The sequence below is a fragment of the Crocuta crocuta genome, unplaced genomic scaffold, assembly GCF_008692635.1.
Source record: "Crocuta crocuta isolate KB4526 unplaced genomic scaffold, BGI_CrCroc_1.0 scaffold388, whole genome shotgun sequence".
NCBI classification, from domain to species: Eukaryota; Metazoa; Chordata; class Mammalia; order Carnivora; family Hyaenidae; genus Crocuta; species Crocuta crocuta.
The window spans coordinates 493111-515643 of record NW_027528867.1 but is presented as its reverse complement, the minus strand read 5'-3'; the positions used below and the strand labels follow the sequence as shown (position 1 = coordinate 515643).

At 40.8% G+C, this 22533-nt stretch overlaps 1 protein-coding gene across 1 annotated transcript in view; it reads left to right on the top strand.

Annotated features, from left to right (window-relative positions):
- HYDIN (HYDIN axonemal central pair apparatus protein) overlaps positions 1–22533 on the top strand; it is a 334542-nt gene that overhangs the window by 309963 nt on the left and 2046 nt on the right. Inside the window, exons 78-84 of the mRNA XM_077756337.1 lie at positions 152–429; positions 1619–1838; positions 3949–4161; positions 5383–5546; positions 6409–6559; positions 13812–14042; positions 20998–21222. Of these exons, the coding sequence (XP_077612463.1) occupies positions 152–429; positions 1619–1838; positions 3949–4161; positions 5383–5546; positions 6409–6559; positions 13812–14042; positions 20998–21222 (1482 nt within the window). The remainder of the gene's footprint in view (positions 1–151; positions 430–1618; positions 1839–3948; positions 4162–5382; positions 5547–6408; positions 6560–13811; positions 14043–20997; positions 21223–22533) is intronic.

Sequence of the window (22533 nt, the reverse complement as noted above, 5' to 3'; positions counted from 1 at the left end):
TAAGTAACTTACCAAAGATGACACGGCCAGTAGGAGAGAGCAGAGTGGGATTTGACCCCTGGACTATTGTAGCCCTAACAGCAAGACCCAGGAATGGAAGCCTCAGATGCCCCCTGCCCTCAGTTGCTGAGCCTCATTGTTGTTTTGGCAGGTCATCACCCTAATACCATTCTACAGCATCTCCCTGAAGCCCAAAGAGTCCTGTAAGCTGGAAGTCATCTTTGCCCCGAAGAAACGCATCCCTCCCTTCTCCGAGGAGGTGTTCATGGAATGCATGGGGCTCCTGCGTCCCCTCTTCCTCCTTAGCGGCTGCTGCCAGGCCCTGGAGATCTCCCTGGACCAGGAGCATCTCCCCTTCGGGCCAGTCGTGTATCAGACACAAGCCACGCGTCGCATCCTTATGTTGAACACTGGCGACGTGGGTGCAAGGTAGGAGAAGTAGCATCCCCACCCAAGGCCGAGCACAGCTCTCTTGACTCTGGATTTGCCCTGGACTCGGACTGGATATTTGTTTTACAAGCATGGCTGTTTTTTATTCATTTCCCCTCCCTTTCACCAGCCCCTCCCTTCCCTCAAGATGGGATGTGGCCCTGCTAAGATGACTGCGGCTATCAGGATTATACAAAAGTTAATACAATAGAGAACATTTGCTCAGTGCATGTTATATGACCTTTACATGCCTCCTCTTACTTAATACCAAAACAATTTTATGATTGATCCATTTTACAGATGAGACAACTGAGACTCCTTTTCCAAAATCATGGATTTAGCAAGAACTTACACTGTGCAAGTACAGTGCTAAACATTCTTATGTATAAGCTCCCATTTAATTATCCCAGACCCCTGTGAGCTGGTACTATATTGTCATAATTTCACAGATGAAGGTGAGGCTCAAGGAGGTCAGATGATTGACCTGAGGTCACATGGCCAAGAGCAAGAAAGATGGGATTGGAACACGAGTATACCTCTGACTGCTCTCCTCTCCAGGCTCTTCCCTCTGGCTATCAGGTGGCCAGCCCAGTCACTACCCAGGCATGCCACCATAGCTGTGCAGGCATCCCTCACCCAGACCTCAGTGTGGGCAGTGCCCCGAGGGTGCAGTGTGGTGGCCCCAGTGCTGGAAGCACAGAGGGATGGCCTGTAGAGGGATGACTAAGAGTGCCTCCAAGAGCAGATGCATCTCTCACATGAAGGCATTGTCTCCGCCCTCCTGGTTCTGACCTGAGAGGCAGTGCAGGGAGTGCTTATAGCCACCGCCTTAGGAGGGTTCCAGTCCTAGCCCAGGCCCCATCCTAGCTGTGTGATCTTGGATACACGTCTGTTAGCGTGTTCATGTGCATGTTCCCCCAACGAGTCACTTGCAGAATATAAGATAAGATGCGGCCACTTCCCACCCTGCTCAGGTCTGAGAGGCAGCCAAGCTGTCTTACCCAGGAGTGACCTAGCCTTGACCCCATCTGCCTTTGCTGTGCCCGTGATCTTCCTCCTCCCACATCCCAGGGAGTATTCAAAGGAGTGAACCTCAGCTAAAAGCCCAGGCAGTCTCTTTATCTCAGCAGCATTAAGTACACCCCCAGGATACTAGTAAAATGTCTTATCTCCTTTTGTCTTGGAAAAGGTTTAAATGGGATGTCAAAAAATTTGAGCCCCATTTCTCCATCAGCCCAGAAGAAGGCTATATCACTGCAGGCATGGAAGTTTCTTTTGAAGTGACCTACCATCCCACTGAGGTGGGCAAGGAGAGTCTCTATAAAAACTTGCTCTGCTTCATCCAAGGAGGCAGTCCTCTGAACCTAACCCTGTCTGGAGTCTGCGTGGGACCACCTTCAGTAAGAGAGGTCAGTAGCTGCTGCCCACAGAAGGGCCAGTGGCCAGAGTGGGCCCAGCAGGCTCCAAAACTGAATTTAGCTAGGCCTTCTAGAAACACGTGACTCTGTTCAAACAGTCCTCTGTGCCATCTGCCATCGTCAAACATTCAGACCTGCTCCCTCCCACCACAGAGTCTTTGCATATTCTATTTCCCCACTGCTGCAATACTCATTTCTCCTCTTCATTTAGTTAATTCCTCTTCATTCTTCAGCTCTCAACTCAAGCTTCACATTCTCAAGGAAGGTTGCCCTGACATCTTTGTCTAGGTCAAATTCTGTTTACAGCCTCTGTAAGTAAAGGGTAAACACTTTTCCCTTCTCTCATTAAAAAATAAAAAGTCAGGGGGCGCCTGGGTGGCTTAGTCAGTTAAGCGTCCGACTTTCGCTTAGGTCATGATCTCGCAGTTCGTGGGTTCGAGCCCCGCGTCGGGCTCTGTGCTGACTGCCACCTCAGAGCCTGGAGCCTGTTTCAGAGTCTGTGACTCCCTCTCTCTCTGACCCTCCCCTGCTCACGCTGTCTCTCTCTCTCTCTCCTAGAAATAAATAAAAAAGTATTTAAAAAAAAAATTAAAAAAATAAAAAAAAAGTCAGGGATGGAGTGGGGTGGGCTTGAGTTAACCCTCTTCTAGCCGTGTCCCTAGACACAACAGGGGACTCTGTTCCACTTACAGTGAAAATCACTTATGGTAAAAATGACACCTAATACCCATCTCTATAATGTTGTTATTTCAAGAATCTTATGTGAATGGAATCACTCAGTGTGCTATAATCATGTAGGTACAAGTCTTGGCAAGAACATATGCTTTCATTTTCTTGTGTAAATACCCAGATGGCTGGGTCATAAAGCAGGTATATATTTACTTTTTTTTTTTTTAATGTTTTATTTATTTCTGAGAGAGAACATGAGCAGGGGAGGGTCAGAGAGAGAGGGAGACACAGAATCCAAAGCAGGCTCCAGGCTCTTAGCTAGCTGTCAGCACAGAGGCCGACGTGGGGCTCGAACCCACAAACTGTGAGATCATGACCTGAGCCGAAGTCAGACACTTAACCGACTGAGCCACCCAGGCGCCCCATATTTACTTTTTTAAGAACCTACTAAACTCTTTTCCAAAGTGGTTGTGTTTCTACCAACAATGTCTGATATTTCCACTTGCATCCTATTTTGCCAACATTTGATACCACTGGTTGTTTTAATTTTAGCCATTCTAATAGATACAAAATGTATCTCATCATGGCTTTTAATTTGTAGTTCCCTAATGACTAATGATGTTGAGAATCTTTTCAGGTATTTGTTTGCCATCCACATATCATCTTTGTTGAAGTACTGTTCAATTTCTCTGTCCATATTTAATTACGATGTTTGTTTTCTTATTATTTGAGTTTTGAGAGCCTTTCATATATTCAGGGCACAAATTTTACATTTAGATCTCCACTCTGTTTAGAGTTAATTTTTGTATGTAGCATAAGATATGGATCAAAATTCCTTTGATTTTATTTTTTGTATGTGGATATTAAATTGTTCTGGCACCATTTGTTGAAAAAATTATCCTTTCTCCACTGAAATGCCCCTACATCTTTGTTAAAAATCATTTGACCATATATGTGCGGGTATGTATTGCTGAATGCTGTTTTTGTCTGCTGATCTGTTTGACTGTTTTGTACCAAAGTGCCACACTGTCCACACTGCTAAATTCAGTGGCCAGTTCTCAACCATTGACCTGTTGATAGTATTTGACACCTTGAACAAGTCCCTTAAAGAAAGATGCTTCAAACACTTTCCTCACATGGCTCCTAGGATATCACCCTCTCCTGGGTTTCCTCCTACCTTATTAGATGCCCCTCCTTATCTCCTCTTCTGATTTTTCTTAACACTGAAGTGTGCCAGTCAGGAATGAGTTCTTAAATTTCTTCTTTTTCCTAAAAACACTTAACTTCTTGACAGTCTCATCCAGTTTCTTGGCCTTTATAAAAAACACTGCTATACTGACAACTCCCAAATATGTATGTCCAGCCTGAACCTTTCCTTGAACTCCTCAATTGTAAATTTTACTGCCTGCTTCAGATGTCTGTTTTCTTCCAGGTGGTGAATTTCACCTGCCAGGTACGCTCCAAACATACACAGACCATCATGCTTTCAAACCGCACCAACCAGACCTGGAATCTGCACCCCATCTTTGAGGGCGAGCACTGGGAGGGGCCGGAGTTCATCACCCTGGAGCCCCATCAGCAAAACAAGCCCTATGAGATTACCTACAGACCCCGCACCATGAACTTGGAGAACCGCAAACATCAGGTAGCCTAAGGCTCCCTCTGCCTCTGTTGACTTTCTTGTGTGGTTGGGGGGGAGGAGTCATACAAGAGGGGTGAGGAGAACCCCACGAATCGTGTTGGAACAAGGGGGAATCATGCAGATTATTGAGTCCAAAGCTTCCCTTGTTGCCTGTATCTTTTCATGTATGGAGGATTTTCTTGGAACAAGGGGCTCGGTTCTGAATAGAGCCCTGGACTAAGCATCAAGCAATCAATATTTAGCTTAATTGTACAAATAACATCATCACAACTGTAATAAAAATTTTTTAAAAGAAAGAAGCCACAATCTTCCACACTTAAAAAAGAGAATTGTTTTCTTCTAACCTTTGGTGTTTTGTTTTAAGTTTATTTAGTTTGAGAGAGGGTGGGAGAGGCAGAGAGAGAGAGAGAGAGAGAGAGAGAATTGCAAGCAGGCTCTGCCCTGTCAGCGCAGAGCCCGACGTGGGGCTCAAACACGAACCATGAGAGCATGACCTGAGCCACAATCTAAAGTTGGACAGTTTACCAACTGAGCCACTCAGGTGCCCTAAAGCTTTATTTTTCTTTTTAAGTAATCTCTACACCCAAGGGAGAGAACTCACAACCTCCCAATCAAGAGTCAGATGCTCTACCAACCAAACCAGCCAGGCACCCCAAGAACTGTTTTCTTCTATCTTCACTACCAATCCTTATTCAGACACAGTCATAGCTGCCATCAGAGCACACCCAATTTTCCATTCAGTTTACTTTTACTTTACATTAGATCATGAACATTTTTCTGTTTAACTAGTCTTTGTGATGTAATCATGTTTAATGATTGCCTAATACTTCACTGAATGAGAGTTCCATAATTTATGTAGTATTCCTCAGTTGTTGAATGTTACTACCAAATTGTCATCAATATAAATGGTTCTAACTAACGTGTGTGTGTGTAGCTTTTTCCTCTAAAGGGATTTTTTAAGTTCCCTAGGGTAAAGTCACCCAGCTAGCTCAATCAGTAGAGCATGAGACTCTTAAGTTTCCTGGGGTGAAGTTCCTGGTTCAAATACATATGAACATTTTTATGACTTAAAACATACTACCAAACTGCTTTCCAAGAGTTATGCTTATACAAGGGCCTCTATTAATCCTGTGTCACTATTAATCCCGTGTCTCTGCCACACCTAAAAGGTACCTAATAAAGGACCTTCTGTGTCATTTTGACCACATTTCTTCTTCTCCTTAGGGCACCCTCTTCTTCCCCCTCCCAGATGGGACTGGCTGGCTGTATATGCTGAATGGGACTTCTGAGCTCCCCAAAGCCGTGGCCAATATCTACCGTGAAATACCATGTAAGACACCCTATGTTGAACTCCTGCCAATCACCAACTGGCTTAACAAGCCCCAGAGGTGAGACAGTGGGGCAAGGGGTCAGGGTGGAGGAGATGGAGGGAGGACTTCTCCTGTCTAGCCTGGCCCTTCCCACAGTCAGGGCCTCTAGAGACATTGAGGGGCTAAAGGAATCAGAGGCAAAGTTCCCTGATGTGGTCAAGCATTGTCTGAACTCTAAGCTTCCAGACAGTCAGCGCTATCTATGAATAGCTGATTACTTAACTCTCCTAGAACAACACCTGACATAAAATAAGTGCTCAATAACATTTATTGAGCTGTTCTTATTATTATCAAAATGATAATCATGATGGTTATTATTGAGTGCTCTGTCTTATCACCTAAGCCACTGGTCAGAGAAGGATATCCCTTGGTTCTTTACTTGCAGTGGGAGTAGAGTAGAATACAAGGGCTAGAGGAATTGACAACCAGCCTGGTCTCCTTCTTTTACAGAGAAGGAGCCAAAAGCCAGGAGAAGAGGCTTACTCACTGAAGGCCACCAGTTAGCATAGTACATAAAGGCTTGGACCTAAGTTTGAATCCTAGTTGTTCCTATAACTATTCATGTGACCTGAGCATGTTTCCTTTTCTTGGCCTCCATTTCCTCATCAGCAAAATGGAGGTGATAATTTTATGTGTCTCCTATAGACACTGTGAGGATTAAATACCTTTAACACATGCAGAGCACTGACTCTGTACCTGGCACATCACAGGTGTCAATAAATGGTAGGTGTTGTTATTGTTAGAGACAAAGAGGACCAGAACCCTGGACCCACATGCTTATCATAAAATCAAGAGTAGAGATAGCAGCTTTCCCTATTTCCCTTGGGCAAATGGTTTTATTTTCTCTATCCTCTTTTCATGTATTCCTGTGCTCCCCCAGATTCCGGGTCATTGTGGAAATGGTGAAACCAGAAAAGCCAGACCTTAGCATTACCTTAAAAGGCCTTGATTATATTGATGTACTGTCTGGCTCCAAGAAAGACTACAAGCTGAACTTCTTTTCCCACAAGGAGGGACTCTACAGTGCAAAGGTATCCACATGTTAAAGGCATTTCCCTGGAACCCTGGACGTTTGACCCAAGGTTAATGATCCTGGTGTTGGGGGTGAAGATGTCCTCCCACAGCCAGCCCATCCTTATCCTGTTGGACTAATCAGTTAGAGACCTGACAAAGGCTTTCAGGATTCCCAGCCTATTTAAGATGGAGCCAGATGGCAAGGCCATCCATCCATCATGTATAGCCAAGCCAACCCCTCAAGAGAACAGAATGATGAAATTCCTTAAGCAGTAAGCAGCACTGGGCCAGCAAACACCAGATGACAATAATAAGAAAAGATCCCTTTTCCTGATTGCTTATAGTGGCCAGCATTGTATTGAGCACTCAGTACACACAGCTAGCAATGTCAGAGCCAGGATTCAACTCAGAGCCATCTACTCGAAGACACCAAAGGGTCTTTCACACATGAGCTGTTTCTCCTAATTCATTCATTAGTTCAGCAAGTACCTATAAGCATATATGCCACATCCTAAACTAAGTGTTAGCAACATAGCAATAATCAAATATAGGTGCATTCTCTGTTTTCATGGAATGCACTGTCCAGTGAAAGGAGAAGGGCATTAACCAAATAACAGTACTAGGAATGTATAATTAAAAATGAGACACATGCTTTGAAGAAAAGGAGCATATATAGATAGATCAGTAGCTCACAGGAGAGATTAAGGCTGAAGATAATATATGGAAACTACTCATTTACAGATAGTATTAGAAGCTATGGTGAAAGGTGGAATTAGCTAGGGAAAGATTTTAAAGTAAAAAAAGAAAGAACCTAGGAACTCATCTCCTACCTCCAGAAGAGATATTGGCAAAACCCACACAGTAGAATGTCATCCCTTCTCCTACAATCACTGAGGTGGACTGCTCCACTCAGATCACATTCACAAGCTAGCAGAGAACCTTAAAATCAAAGTATCATGAAACATGTGAAGAAAAAAAAGCCACCATAAATAGAAACACCAGTTCAACAAAGAGGAACCCCTAAGATAAAAGAGCCATTAACGCAAACAGAGGACTTTTAGTGAATATTATATTCTGAAAGGAATGAAGGAAGAGAATCATACCTATTAAATAAGAAAAGGCTATTGTGGAAGACAATCAGAGACCCTAAAATTTTTAAAATCGAATATTTGTAATAGGAAATCAGAGAGGAAGACTGATTAGTACAATGAACTCAGGAAAAGATCACTAGTAAGTTAAAAGAGCTGGGTAAAATCACAGACTTTAGCACACGAGCACAAAGAAATGGCAAGAATGGAAGGAAATAATAGTGCTGGAGAGGTTGTGGAGAAGTTGGATCCCTCATACATTGCTGGTGGGAGTGTAAATGGTGCAGCTGCTATGAAAAACAGTCTGCCATTCCTTAAATGATTAAACATGGAGTTACCATGTGACTCAGCAATGTGACTCCTAGGTATATACCCAGGAGAAATGAAAACATATGTCTACACAAGAACCTGTACATAAATGTTCATAGCAGCATTATTCATAAGAACCAAAAAAAAACGGAAACAAACCAAATGTCCATCAACCCAAATGGATAAATATAATGGAATATTATTTGGCAATAAAAAGAAATGGAAATGAAGTACTAATACATGCAACTTATCAATGAACCGTGAAAGCATTATGCTAGCTGAACAAAGCCAGTCACAAATGGCCATATATTGTATGATTTCATTTATATGAAATGTCCAGAATAGGCAGATCTGTAGAAAGAGAAAGTAAATTAGTGGTGCCTAGGGCTAGAAGAGATGGGTTAGGAGGAAATGGGGAATGATTGGTAATGGACGCAGGGTTTCTTTTTGGGGTGATGAAAATGTTCTAAAATTGATTGTGGTGATACTTTCACCACTTTGTGGATGTACTAAAACCACTAAATTAATTGGGTGAATTATATGGTATGGGAATTGCATCTCAATAAAGCTGTTTCAAAAAAAAAAGGAAATATGACACAGAAAATATAAGTCCAGAAGTTCTAATATCCATCTAATAAGAGGTCTTGAAATAGAAAAACAAAATAATAGAAGGAAGAAAATACTCTTCAAAATAAAGAAAAACTTCCAGGGCTGTTTAAGTAAGACTGAGTTTTCTAATTGAAGGGACCTACCAACTTACCAAATATGGTGAATGAAAAAAAGACTCAGTCTAAATATGTGAGAACAAAACTGTAGGAAACTGGGATAAAAATGAAATTCCTAAATGATTCTAGAGAAAGTAAAAGGAAATAATCACAATCACATCAGGATTCTCATGGCAATACTGAATACAAGAAGCAATGGAGTAAGCTATTCATAGATATAGAGTATTCTCAATCTAGAACCTTTTCCAAACAAAACTATTATGAGGGCAAAATAAAGACATTTTTAAACATGCAAGGACTCAAAATAACCTACCCATATATAATCTCTGTTTGAAAGAAGCACTACAAAATAAAAAGTTTTTTAATTAGCAAAATTTTTGAAATAAGTAAATGAATTCAAGAAGAAAGCATAAGGATACAATGAACAAAGAATCAAAATTCAATTGATAGGTAATTTCAAATAATTTTTGAAAGGCAACCTGAAACGAATATTTCCTATGACCTCAATATAGGTAATAGCAAGGGGAAGAATAAAATAAGGCAAAGAATTTTTTTTTTCTCATTTAGTGGGAAGCAAATGGGGAAATGAAAGATATTTGTTTATCAAGAAAGGTAGGGAACTAATAGAGATAGCCATAAACTGTAGCTGTAAACAGAAAAATATAAGTAAATATATGTTTTAAAGTGTTAAGTAAAAATGACAAGGAACTCAGATCACAGAATCTCTTTACAATAATAAGTAGTAAAATTAACAACACAAAAGTTTTTTAAAAAAAACAAAAGCACTTCTTCTTCTTTTTTTTTAATAGTTTATTGTCAAGTTGGTTTCCATATAACACCAGTGCCCTCCTCCATGCCCATCACCCCCCTTCCCCTTTCCCCCACCCCCATCAGCCCTCAGTTTGTTCTCAGCATTCAAGAGTTTCTCATGGTTTGCCTCCCTCCCTCTCCCCCACTATTTTTCCTCTTCTTCTCCCCTATGGTTCTCCGTTAAGTTCCTCCTAATCCTCCTATACAAAAGCACTTCTGCTTCTGATGATGATGAAATAACAACTATTCCCACCATAAACAACCATAAAACTGAACAAAATATCTGAGACACCCCTTCTTAGGCATTGGACAGCAGCAACATAATACTGCAATCTATCAAAGAGAAGAAAACCTAATGAAATGAATCTCCATAATTGTCCTGGCTCTCTGCCAAGGAACAATTTCCTGACTTTAGTGCAGTGAGCTAAAGTCTAAACTAAGCAAAGCACAACTGCCCCAGTGAACTGACAATGCAGAAATTAGAATTTGGTGCAGTTGAAATAGCTGGTTTCTATAGGGTAGGAGACGGACAATGCATGGAGTGGCAAGATGTCAGGGGAAAGAGAGACAAAACTCTGTGTGGGGAGTTCCCTTCATAGTCTTTGGCTGAGAGCTGTACTGCACATGCACAAAATGAGACTACATGAGATTTATCAGAGAGCAACTTCTAAAGGAGGTTGATAAAGGAGCAAAGATACATTGATCAGTCCTGGGGAACATTGGAGGTTTGCCTTAGCCAGGGTGGAGAGATCGAATTAACATCTCATTAACATCCTAGGAACCCTATTGAAATACCAGTAAGGCCCAAAGAAAGGACTATGTCATTAGGATAAGCCTTTAAAGAGCCTAAAACTAAGCACTGGCAAGATCTATAGGAAGGACAAAATTTGGAGACTGAATCCCACCAAGCTGGAAGGTCTTGAAAAACACCTTGAGCTTTCTATAGATATGATCTAACAAAGACAAACCTACACAAGCTTAAGGTGATAAGTCAATGATTGAACTGCCCCCTAGAATAAAATCAACACTCTTACATGGAAGATAACAGAATTCAGACTCTCTACAACGATCATCAACAATGTCCAGTATACAAACAAAATTACTAGACTCATAAGGAAGCAGGGGAATGTGACCTTATAGTCAAGAAAAATGCAGGCAATGAAAATGGACTCCAAAATGGGCCAGATATTGGATTTAGCAGACAAAGACTTCAAAGCAGCTATTATAAACATGTTCAGAACTAAAAGAAAATATTTCAAATAATCAAATACAGACAGATAAGAAATCTCAACAGAGAAATGGAAACTATGTTTTTTTTTAAAAAAAAAAAACCTAAATGGATATTCTAGAATAGAAAACAACAGTAAACTGAAATAAAATTTTAATTGGATGTGCTTAACAGCAGATTGGAGATGTGAAGATTTGGTTAACTTGAAACAAATCAATAGAACGTTTCTAATCTGAATAGAAAAGAGAAAAAAGATTGAATAAAAATAGTAATAGCTTTAGGAACCTATGATAAAATATAAAGTTTTCTAATTCATGAGTAATATGAGTCCCAGAAGGGAAGAAAGTGAGAATGGAGCAGAAAACTATTTAAATGAAATTGCTGAAATTTCCCTAATTTGATTAAAAAAAACAAAAACAAACCAAAAAGGATTTACAGATCCAAGAAACTTGGCAAACCTCAAGCAGAAATACAAAAAAAAAAAAAAAAAAAAAAAAAAAAAAAAAAAAAAAAACCCATGGTATACAAGACAACCATGTCTGTGTACATCAGAGTAAAACTGCTGAAAACCAAAAAGAAAAGAAAAGCTTAAAACATCCAGATACAAAAGATCTAACAAGAAACAACAATAAAAATGACCTCTGACTTCTCTTTAGTTATAATGGAAGCCATCTCTAAAACGCTGAATTCTATCAACCTAGAATTCTTTATTCACTGAAAACATCCTTTAAAATGGAGATATTTTTGGAGAAAAGAACATGAGAGAATTCATTCCCAGCAGACTTGCTTTAGAGAACATCACTCTAATAGGTATTCTTTGGTCTGAGGAGAAATAATACCAGCTAGAAATTTTACAAGCTAGAAATTTGGGTCTAATGGAAGGAAAGAGAGCACTAAAAGTTAAAAAATGGTAAATAAGTGCATATACACACACGCATACACATATGCTGCTGCTTCTTAGAACTTTCTAAAAATGACAACTGACAATTTATAGCAAATACAATAACACTGTGAGGTGGGTGTTCTTATGTGTGTAGAAGTAAAAGATATGACAGCAAAGGCACATAATATGGAGTGGTTAGGTCAATAAAATTATACTTTAGTAAGGTAGGCGCATTTGCCAAATTGGAAGTGTGAGTAAGAAGCATGAAGGGTCAGTTATAACGTGGGAAGTGATAAAATACTGACTCACAATAAATTTGACAAGTTAAAAATTCATGCTGTCAGATGCAGAGCAACCAATAAAACTCTATTATTAAAAAATACAGCTAAGAAGCCAGTAGAGGAAATAAAATACGTTCCAAAAGACTGTATGTTGAGGGGCGCCTGGGTGGCTTAGTCAGTTAAGCGTCCGACTTTCGCTTAGGTCATGATCTCGCGGTTCGTGGGTTCGAGCCCCGCGTCGGGCTCTGTGCTGACTGCCAGCTCAGAGCCTGGAGCCTGTTTCAGTCTGTGACTCCCTCTCTCTCTGACCCTCCCCTGCTCACGCTGTGTCGCTGTCTTTCTCTCTCCTAGAAATAAATAAAACATTAAAAAAAATTTTTTTAATAAAAAATTTAAAAAAAGACTGTATGTTGAGCCAAAAGGAGGCAGAAAAGGAGCAACAGAGAAACAAAATAAGTATTTAAGTAAACCAGTAAATAAATAAGACAAAATGGAAAATAACCAGCAAGAAGGCAGACTTCAACCCAAACATAGAAATAATTATTTTAGGGCACCTGGGTGGCTCAGTCAATTGAACATCTGACTTCAGCTCAGGTCATGATCTCACAGTTTATGAGTTTGAGCCCCGCATCGGGCTTGCTGCTGTCAGCACGGAGCCTGCTTGGGATCCTCTGTTCTTCTCTCTCTGCCCCTCCCCTGCTCACACTATCTCAAAAATAAATAAACACTTTTTTAAAAAGAAGAATTATTTTAAATGTAAAAGACTAAACACTCCAATTAAAAGACACAGTGACAAAAACCCTCTAAAGCTAAATACAGGAAGAAGTTAAAAGTAAAAAATTAGGGACACCTGGGTGGCTCAGTCGGTTAAGTGCCCAACTCCTGCTCAGGTCATGATCAACCCCTGCATCACAGTGAGTTCGAGCCCTGCGTTGGCTCTGTGCTGACAGCTCAGAGCCTGGAGCCTGCTTCAGACTCTGTGTCTCCCTCTTTCTCTGCTCTTCCCCACTCATGCTCTGTCTCTCTGTCTCTCTCTGTCTCTGTCTCTGTCTCTGTCTCTCTCTTTCTCTCTCTCTCTCAAAAATTAAAAAAAAAGCATTTAAAAAGAGGAAAGAAAATAAAAAGATCCGTAAAGAACTATTACTGCATAATAATAATAAGATAAACAACTCAAAGTATTAAAAAGGGCAAAAGACTCGAATAGGCTCTACTTCACAGAAGTAATGTGTGAATAATCAGTAAGCATATGAGATGCCCAGCATCATCAGTCACCTGGGAAAAGAGCAGAAAAAGGTGAGCAGCTTACCACGTCAGTTGCAGGGATGAGGGGACAATGTACTGCAGTCACAAGGGTGGGCTCTGGAGTTAGTTCAACTTGGTGCAAATCCTGGCTCTGACACTTCTCTCTACATGTGACCTTGGCAAGATAACTTTGCTAAACTTCCATTTCCTTGGCTTTTAAAACACAAAAACAAACCGTGAGGGGAATAATAATGTTGCCTACAAATTGTGTAAGTTAACTAAGTACTTCTAGTGGCTGGCACACAGTAATCATTCATTAAATGGTAGCTGCCACCATTATAACTATAAGTAGTATTGTCTATTCCAACAGCAACAGGCATAGGAGTGAAGCCCACGACAGCATGAACCTCTCCAGGTCTTACTTGTTCTCCAGAGCCAGCTAGCTATTTCCCTGGGACACCTTTACCTTCAGCACTAGACAGTGCTCCTCCAGCCTCTTCTGAGCCAGAGCAGGACACGGAAGGAAGGAGAAAGGCTGACTGGTAGAACTCAGACAGGGTGGGAGTGCCAGTGTCAGCCTGGCACCCGTGCTGCATGTACCCAGGCGCTGCTAACAGACAGAGGAGCTCCTTGAGACAGCCAAAGACCCTCCGCTAACACCTCTCCTCTGCTTTCCTTCCTCCCCCTCTCCCTACAAACCCAGGTGATCTTCCGAAACGAGGTGACCAGTGAGTTTTTATACTACATGGTGAGTTTCAGGGTCATCCCTTCCGGCGTCATCAAAACCATTGAGATGGTGAGCCCCGTCCGGCAGAGCACATCAGCCTCCATCAAGGTGGAGAACCCCCTGCCCTATACGGTGACCTTCTCCATGGAATGCAGGGTCCCTGACATCAGCCTGCCCACCCAGTTTGTGGTGCCTGCCAACTCTGAGGTATGACCCTGGCTACCAGGGCCCCCCTGATATCTGTAGGGTCTGCCTGTAGGGTCTCCTACCTCCCTGAAGCTGGGTCCGCCCCTGCAGTGAGAAGGCAGGAGATGGTACATCAGCCACACTCCTGATCTGTCCTCTCCCCTTCTGCCCTTTGGTTCGGACATGTAACAGGCACTTACTAATCATGAACACTTGCCTGTTAGATGCTCGTTTGCTTTGTTCAAACTGAAAGCTTTTTTGTTTTTTGCTAACTATAAAAGGTAACATAGGGGCACCTCAGTGGCTCAGTCAGTTAAGTGCCCAACTCCTGCTCAGGTCATGATCTCATGGTTCGTGGGTTCGAGCCCCACATCGGGCTCTGTGCTGACAGCTCAGAGCCTGGAGCCTGCTTCAGATTCTGTATCTCCCTCTCTCTCTGCCCCTCCCCTGCCCACACTCTGTGTTTCTCTCTTTCAAAAATAAACATTAAAAAATGTTTTGTAATTGTAAAGATAATGTAGAGTGTATGTGGTGAAGAGGAAAGCAAGGGATAAAGTAGTGTATTGAGTGAACAGCAGGCACTCTCGTATATATGCTTGCTTGTGCACAGACCGCTTCAGGAGAAACGCACAACCTGGAAGACATGGCCTGGAAATCTGGGCTGATTGGGAGATGAACTTTCTTCTGACTCTGTTCAATGTATGGTTCCAAACTCTCACTGTCTAGATTCCATCAAAATCCCTTCTGTTTCTCCAACTTGAGCCCACCTGCTTATTCTCTACACCTATCCTAGCTCTTCCTTACCCTTCAAAACCCCAAACCTGTTCTGTTCTTCAGAGACCCTCCATGCCCTTTATTTTATGTTTATATTTTTCATCATGAAATATAAAATCTACACCAAAAAGTAGGTAAAACATGTATATACATATAATGTATTAAAACACATTCACTTAAATAACTATGAAAGAAATATCTGTATAATCAGTACCCAGGCCAGGAAATAAAAAGTTGCCACTACCCCAAAAACCTCTGTCCCCACTCGCAGTACCATCCCTTGCTCCTAAACGTTCCTACTATCCTTATTTTATAGTAATAATTTCTTGCTTTTAAGCCATATGGTTTAGGTTTGCCTATTTTCAAACTTTATACAAAAGAAATCATACTAATTGCATTGTTCAGAGTTTTATGTCTTGCTCAGTATTGTGTATTCTGACAATCATCACATTGATGCATGCAGCTGAGGTTCATTCATCCTCACCAATGTAGAATATTCCATCAAACGACTATACCACAATTTAGATATCCATTCTATTGTGGCCAGACATCTGTGTTGGCTTCAGTGTTTGGCTATCATGAAAAATGCTGCCATGGACCTTACTGCACAAGTGCCTTCCTGATGGACATGGCATGTTTCTCCCCAGTGTACACCCAGGAGTAGAATCACTGAGTCACAGTGTATGCATGCCTTTCACTGCCAGCCAGGAGATAATCTCCATTCAGCAATGAGAGCTCACCAACTTTTGGCATTGCCAGACTTTTAAAGGTTTACCAATCCAATAAACTAATGACTCCTTGCGGTCTTAATTTACCTTTCTACAAACAGATTGGCTTTAGTTGGGTAATAGTCTGTGTAGATTTGCCTCTGTGCTCATGAGCGAAAATGGACCAGTTTTCCTTTCTGGTACTCTTTGTCCAATTTGAGTGTCCATTCCGCCAGAGATAGAAAAAGAACCGGGGATTTACCTGCTTCCTCATTTCTGTGAAAGGGTCTGTAAAAGATTTAAATTATGTGTTCCATGAACCCACAGATGAAACCACTGAGCCCTGGTGTTTTCTTTGTGGGAAGATGGTCTGCTACTGATTTGATTCCTTTCATGAGTTATTAAACTACTTAGATTTTCTGTTTCTTCTTAAATCAGTAATGAGAGCACGTCTGTTTCATCCATGTATTCACAATATTGGCATAACATTGTTAATATCCTCTTACTACCTTTTTTATGTGATGTTCCTTTTTCATCTCTAATATTGGTTGTACCCTCTATTTGTCAGTCTTTCTAGAGCTTTCTCAGTATATCTTATATTCAAAAAGGTATCTTTTGATTTTGTTGGTACTCTATTATATGTTTGTTTTCTAGCTGCTTGATTTCTGCTCTTTTTATTGTTTCCTCCTTTCTGCTTTCTTTGGGTTACTAGTGCTTTATCTAATTTCTAAGATGGATGCTTAGTGCATTAACTTCTTGTCTTCTTTATTTTCCAGTATGCACATTTAAGATTATAAGTTCCCCTCTAAGTGCTGCTTTAGCTGCAGCGTACAAAGTTTTACATGTACTTTTTATCATTAAGTTCAAAAATGTCCTAACTTTGATTATTATCAATACTTCTTTTTTGACTCATGGGTTATTACAAGTGTTTTTTGTTAATTTCCAAACATGTGGATTTTTCTACATGCTATTTTATTTTATTTTTTTTTTAAATTTATTTCTAGGAGAGAGAGAGACAGCGTGAGCAGGGGAGGGTCAGAGAGAGAGGGAGTCACAGACTGAAACAGGCTCCAGGCTCCGAGCTGGCAGTCAGCACAGAGCCTGACGTGGGGCTCGAGCCCACGAACCGCAAAATCATGACCTAAGCGAAAGTCGGATGCTCAACCGACTAAGCCACCCAGGCGCCCCTCTACATGCTATTTTAAAATTATGTTGTGGTCAGGGAATATATTCCATTTTATTTCAGTGCTCTAGATTTTGTCTAAACTTGCTCTATGGCCCACTATGTGATCTTTTCCTTAATCTTCCATTTACTTTTTTTTCTTTTTTTTTTTAATTTTTATTTATTTCTAGGGGAGAGAGAGAGAGAGAGACAGTGTGAGCAGGGGAGGGTCAGAGAGAGAGGGAGATACAGATTCCGAAACAGGCTCCAGGCTCTGAGCTGGCAGTCAGCACAGAGCCCTACGCGGGGCTCGAACCCACGGACCGCGAGATCATGACCTAAGCGAAAGTCAGACGCTTAACCGACTAAGCCACCCAGGCGCCCCCATTTACTTTTAAAAAGCATGTGTTTGCCATTTTGGTGTTAATTCTCTGTACCCTAGCTGATATTTTGGTCTGCTTGTTTGGTCAGATTTAAGAGCATGTATTAAAGTCACCGCTGTGACAGAGGATTTGTCTGTTTGTCCTTGTACTTCTGTCATGTTTTTGCCTTATATACTTTGAAGCTATATTACTAGTTAAATTAAAATCATAATACCCTCCTGGTGATATTCTTTTAAGACTTGATAGTCTCTTATATTCCTGTTCTTCAAGAGTATCTTGGTTGTTCTGGCCCTTTGCAGTTCCATATACGTCAGCTTGTCATGTTCTTCCAAAAAAATTAAATTATCGGGGTGCCTGGGTGGCTCAGTCGGTTGAGCGTCCGGCTTCAGCTCAGGTCATGATCTCGCGGTTTGTGGGTTCGGGTCCCACGTCGGGCCCTGTGCTGACAGCTCAGAGCCTGGAACCTGCTTCGGATTCTGTGTCTCCCTCTCTGTCTGCCCCTCCCTTGCTCATGCTCTGTGTCTCTCTGTCTCAAAAATAAACTATAAAAAAATTTTTTTAATTAAATTAATTGTTAGGATTTTGATTGGAATATTTTAAGAATATATTACCTACCTGTTGATCCATAACAAATTATCCTAAAAATCAGCAGCTTAAAACCACAAACCTTTATTATCTACACAGTTTCTGAGGATCAGGAATCCACGAGCAGCCGCTTAGCTGTGTAGTTTGGGCTCAAGGTCTTTCATGAGGATGCAGTCAGTAGTCAGCAGGACTCCAGTCATCTCTAGGCTTGAGTGGTGTTGGATAACCTGCCTCTAAACTCACTAATGTGGTTGTTGGAAAGGCCTTAGTTCCTTGCTGGCTACTGGCTGGAGGCTTCAGTTCCTCATCACATACACCTCTCCCTCCGGGTGCTTTCAACATGACAGCTCACTTCCTCTAGAGTGAGTGATCTGAGGGAAGCTGAGAGAGCAAAGGAGAGAGAGCCCACACAACACAGAAACCACAGTCTTTTCCACTTCATCTCAGAAGCTATATGCCATCTGTCTGCCATATACTAGGGGTCACACAGACCAGCCCTGGTACAACATGGGAGAGGATGACACAAGAGTATGAATAGCAGGAGGTGGAGATTACCAGGGGCCATCTTGGAGTACATCTGTCACAGATAGAATTCCAGTCTGTAAATAATAGCATAAGCTATTGAGATTTCCAACCCATGAGCAGGTCTCCATTTATTTAAGTCTTCTTTTTTTTTACTTTATTAATTTCTTAAATTCACATCCAAGTTAGTTAGCATATAGTGCAACAATGATTTCAAGAGTAGATTCCTTAACGCCCCTTACCCATTTAGCCCATCCCCCCTCCCACAACCCCTCCATAACCCTCTGTTTGTTCTCCATATTTAAGAGTGTTTTATGTTTTTGTCCCCCTCCCTGTTTTTATATTATTTTTGGTTCCCTTCCCTTATGTTCATTTGTTTTGTATCTTAAAGTCCTCATATGAGTGAAGTCAAAACATATTTGTCTTTCTCTGACTAACTATCCATTTATTTAAGTCTTCCTATTTAATTTCTCTCAACAATATTTTTTTTCAGTTTTCTTTTAGAAGACTTACTCATCTTTTGTTAGATTTACGTCTAATTTTACATACTTTGAAACTATTGTAAACGGTATTATTTAAAATTTTGTTTTCTATTTGTTGTAGTAAATAACAACATAATTGATTTTTATCTATTGACTTTGCCCCCTTTTTTTGCTTTTAAAGTTTCTTATTTTAATTCCAGTTAGTTAACGTACAGTGTTATATTCGTTTCAGGTGTACAGTACAGTGATTCAGCGATTCCATACATCACCCAGTGCTCATCACAAGTGTACTCCTTAATCCCCATCACATGTTTTCTCCATTGCCCCACTGCCTCTCCCTCTAGTAACCATCACTTTGTTCTCTATAACTAAGAGTCTGTTTCTTGATTTGTCTCTCTCTCTCTCTCTTTCTTTTACTTTGCTTGTTTATTCTGTTTCTTAAATTCCACATATGTGTGAAATCCTATGGTATTCGTCTTTCTCTGACTGACTTATCTTGCTTAGTGTTGTACTCTCTAGATCATGTACTCTGTATATCATGCTGCTATAAACAGGGTTGCATGTATTCTTCTGAATTAGCATTTTTTTATTCTTTGGGTAAATACCCAGTAATGTGATTGCTAGATCATAGGGTAGTTCTATTTTTAACTTTTTGTATATTGACTTTGTACCCAACCATCTTATATAATTAACTTATCAATAATGATAACTTCAATTATAGATGCTTGAATTTTCTACATGTACCATGATATCATCTGTAAATAATTACAATTTTGTTCAAAGTTTCACCATTTATTATGTGTGTTAGGTTTCTTATAGATACCCTTTATCACATTAAGGATGTCCCCTTCTATTCCTAGTTTGCTATGAGTTTTTTTTAACACTATGAATGGATGTTGCATTTTATCAAATGGTTTTACTACATCTATCAAGATGTCCATATCATTGTTCTCCTTTTAATGTGTCAATGTGGCAACTGATTGATTTTTTTAATGTTAATCCAACTTTTCATTCATGGAAGAAACCCAATTTTGTCATGTAATATTTTCTTCTTTATATATTGCTGGATTCAGTTGGATAACATTTTTATGAGGCACATTGTATATATGTTCGGGGAGAGACTGGCATTCAATTTTCTTTTCTCCTATTAGCCTTGTTAGATTTGGGTATAAAAATCATGCGAGGTGAAGTAGGTTCCCTCTTTTTCTCTTCTCTGGAAGAATTTGTGAAGTACTAGATTGTCTAATAGAACTTACAAGTAAATCTTTATGATCCTGGAATTTTGTTAAGGGAAACCTTTTTTACTATTGATTAAATTTCTTTAATGGCTATAGGACTATATAGGTTTTCTTTATCTACTTGAGTTTGTTTTTATAAGTTATATTTTCTATACATTTGTCCATTTTCATCTAAACTTTTAAGTTGTGGTAAAATCATCTACAAATTTATATTATATCCTTTCCTGTTAAATATCTACAGCAATTTTAATGATATCCTCTTTTTATTCTGTTTTTCAATGAGAAGAACTAGTTCTTTTTAAAAAGAAACAATATCTACTCATGATAACAACAAAATTTTAACTATACAAAAGTATATGGAACAGAAGATTAAAGTCCCCCAATTCCATTTCCCTCACCTTAAGATAACTACTGATAACAATTGGATATATATCCTTGCTGTCTCTTTTCTATACCTGAACAGATATATTCTTCTCCACATAAATGAGCTTATGCTTTACATAATTTATGGAATCTCCTACCTTTTACTTTCAATACCATCAACACCTTTCATGTTAGTGCTTATAGCTCTGCCCCTTCCTTTTCAGCAGCTACCTACTATTCCACTGATGTGGATAAACTATCACTTATTTAGCAATTTCTTACCGCTCACTCATTTGAATTGTTTCCCTTATTTTGTTACTATAAGCAATACTCTTTGGTTCTTGTTTTGTTTTGTCATGGGTGAAAACAGAAGAAGGAGAAAACCTTCCCCAAATGAAGGTAGAACCCAGGAAGCCATTCTGAGCTTGGCTGCAAGCAAAGAAGGAGCTGCTGACCTTCAGCCCTCCTGCTGACAACACCACCCCCATTGCCCTAAGTGCGCTTCTCAAAAGAGGACCAGTATCCCTTAGATTCAAGGAGATTCCACATATATAAGTACCTCTGGGGTGTTTCTAGGGAAATCTAGAAGGGGTACAGGGGAGAAAGAAGGGTGGTTTGGACAAAGATTCCCGGGCTCAGAAGTAGTGTGAGCATTTTCTTGTGAATCACCATTTCTGCCACCAACCTGCTCTGAGGTCACTGGGTAGCAAGGGATGGGTCAGACTCTCAGCGTCACAGGAGGCTCTGTCTTCTCTTGCAGGGCACATTCTCGTTCGAATTCCAGCCCCTGAGAGCTGGAGAAACCTTTGGGAGACTAACACTGCACAATGGTGATTTGGGTTACTACCTGTATGAGCTCAATTTGAAGGCCACGCCAGCACTGCCTGAAAAGCCCATCCACTTCCAGACTGTTCTTGGCAGCGGTCAGAGCATCTTTGCCAAGTTTACCAATTACACCCGGCAGAAGACAGAATACTACTGCAGGGTGAGAAGCCACTGCCCCACACTCGGCCCTTCCCTTGCCAGGAGTCTAAGCTTAAAACTAATAGGAGGACAACACACCGGGTGCAGAAATGTGAAATGCAGAGAGAGTCAGGTGCTTCATCTAGCCTGGAAACTCCCAGGTAGAAATAAACAGTATCAGACCTGGGTTCTTAACAAGGTAAGGTGGGGATGAGGGGTGGCAGTGGCTTCCCACAGCATGTGCAGTGGTCACTAAAGGAGACAGTAGAGCTCAGTGATCATGAGCAGAGGCTGTGAAATCCAACAGAGTTGGATTTGAACCCTGACTTCACCACTTACTCTTTGTATGAATAATTTACTTAAAGCTCTCTAACCTTTCTATAAATGGTAACAATACCCCAGCCTCAGAGGATTGCTTTGAGACTTTTAAAAGGTGCATATAAAACCGCTTTCATAGAGCCTGGCTCATAGTAAATGCTGCATTTACTATTACTTACTATATCAATTGCAATACAGGTTTAACTACTGAAACAGAAGCCCAGAATAACAACAGACTAAAAGCTATTCCTCTCTCAAATAACAGTGTGAACATAAGCAGTTTGGGCTGGAATGATAGCTCCATGCCATCAGGCATCCAAACTCCTTATGCCCTGATGCTCTTCCCTCTGTAGAGAGTTGCTTTGATCCACAGGGGTCAAGAAAGCTTCCCATGACGTTGTGTTCCAGCCAGCTACAAAGGGGAATGGTGGGAGCTGTAGATATCCTTTCTACTCACATTCCCTTGAACAAAACTGCATAAGACCACACCTAGCAACAAGGGGATCTAAGAGTGTAGCCTTTGCACTGGGTGACCCTGTGCCAGTTAGCATCAGTGGGTCCATGGCTATAGTCAAGAGGCAAAGGCTCTTTATCAGTCATACCAGTCAGGAGAAGCTAGGTTACACTGCAGTAACAAACAGCCCCAACATCTTAGTGGCTTAAAACAACAAAGGTGTGGGGCGCCTGGGTGGCTCAGTCGGTTAAGCGTCCAACTTCAACTCAGGTCATGATCTCACAGTTTGTGGGTTTGAGCCCCGTGTCAGGCTCTGTGCTGACAGCTAGCTCAGAGCCTGGAGCCTGTTTCAGATTCTGTGTGTGTGTCTCTCTCTCTGACTCTCCCCTGCTCATGCTATCTCTCTCTCTCTCTCAGAAATAAATAAAAACCATTAAAAATAAACAACAACAACAACAAAGGTGTGTCCCTCACTTGTGCTGTCTATCCAGTGAGGGTCAGCAGGGAACTGTTCATCACAGCCATTTGGGGATCCAGGCTAAACAGCAACCACCAACTCTC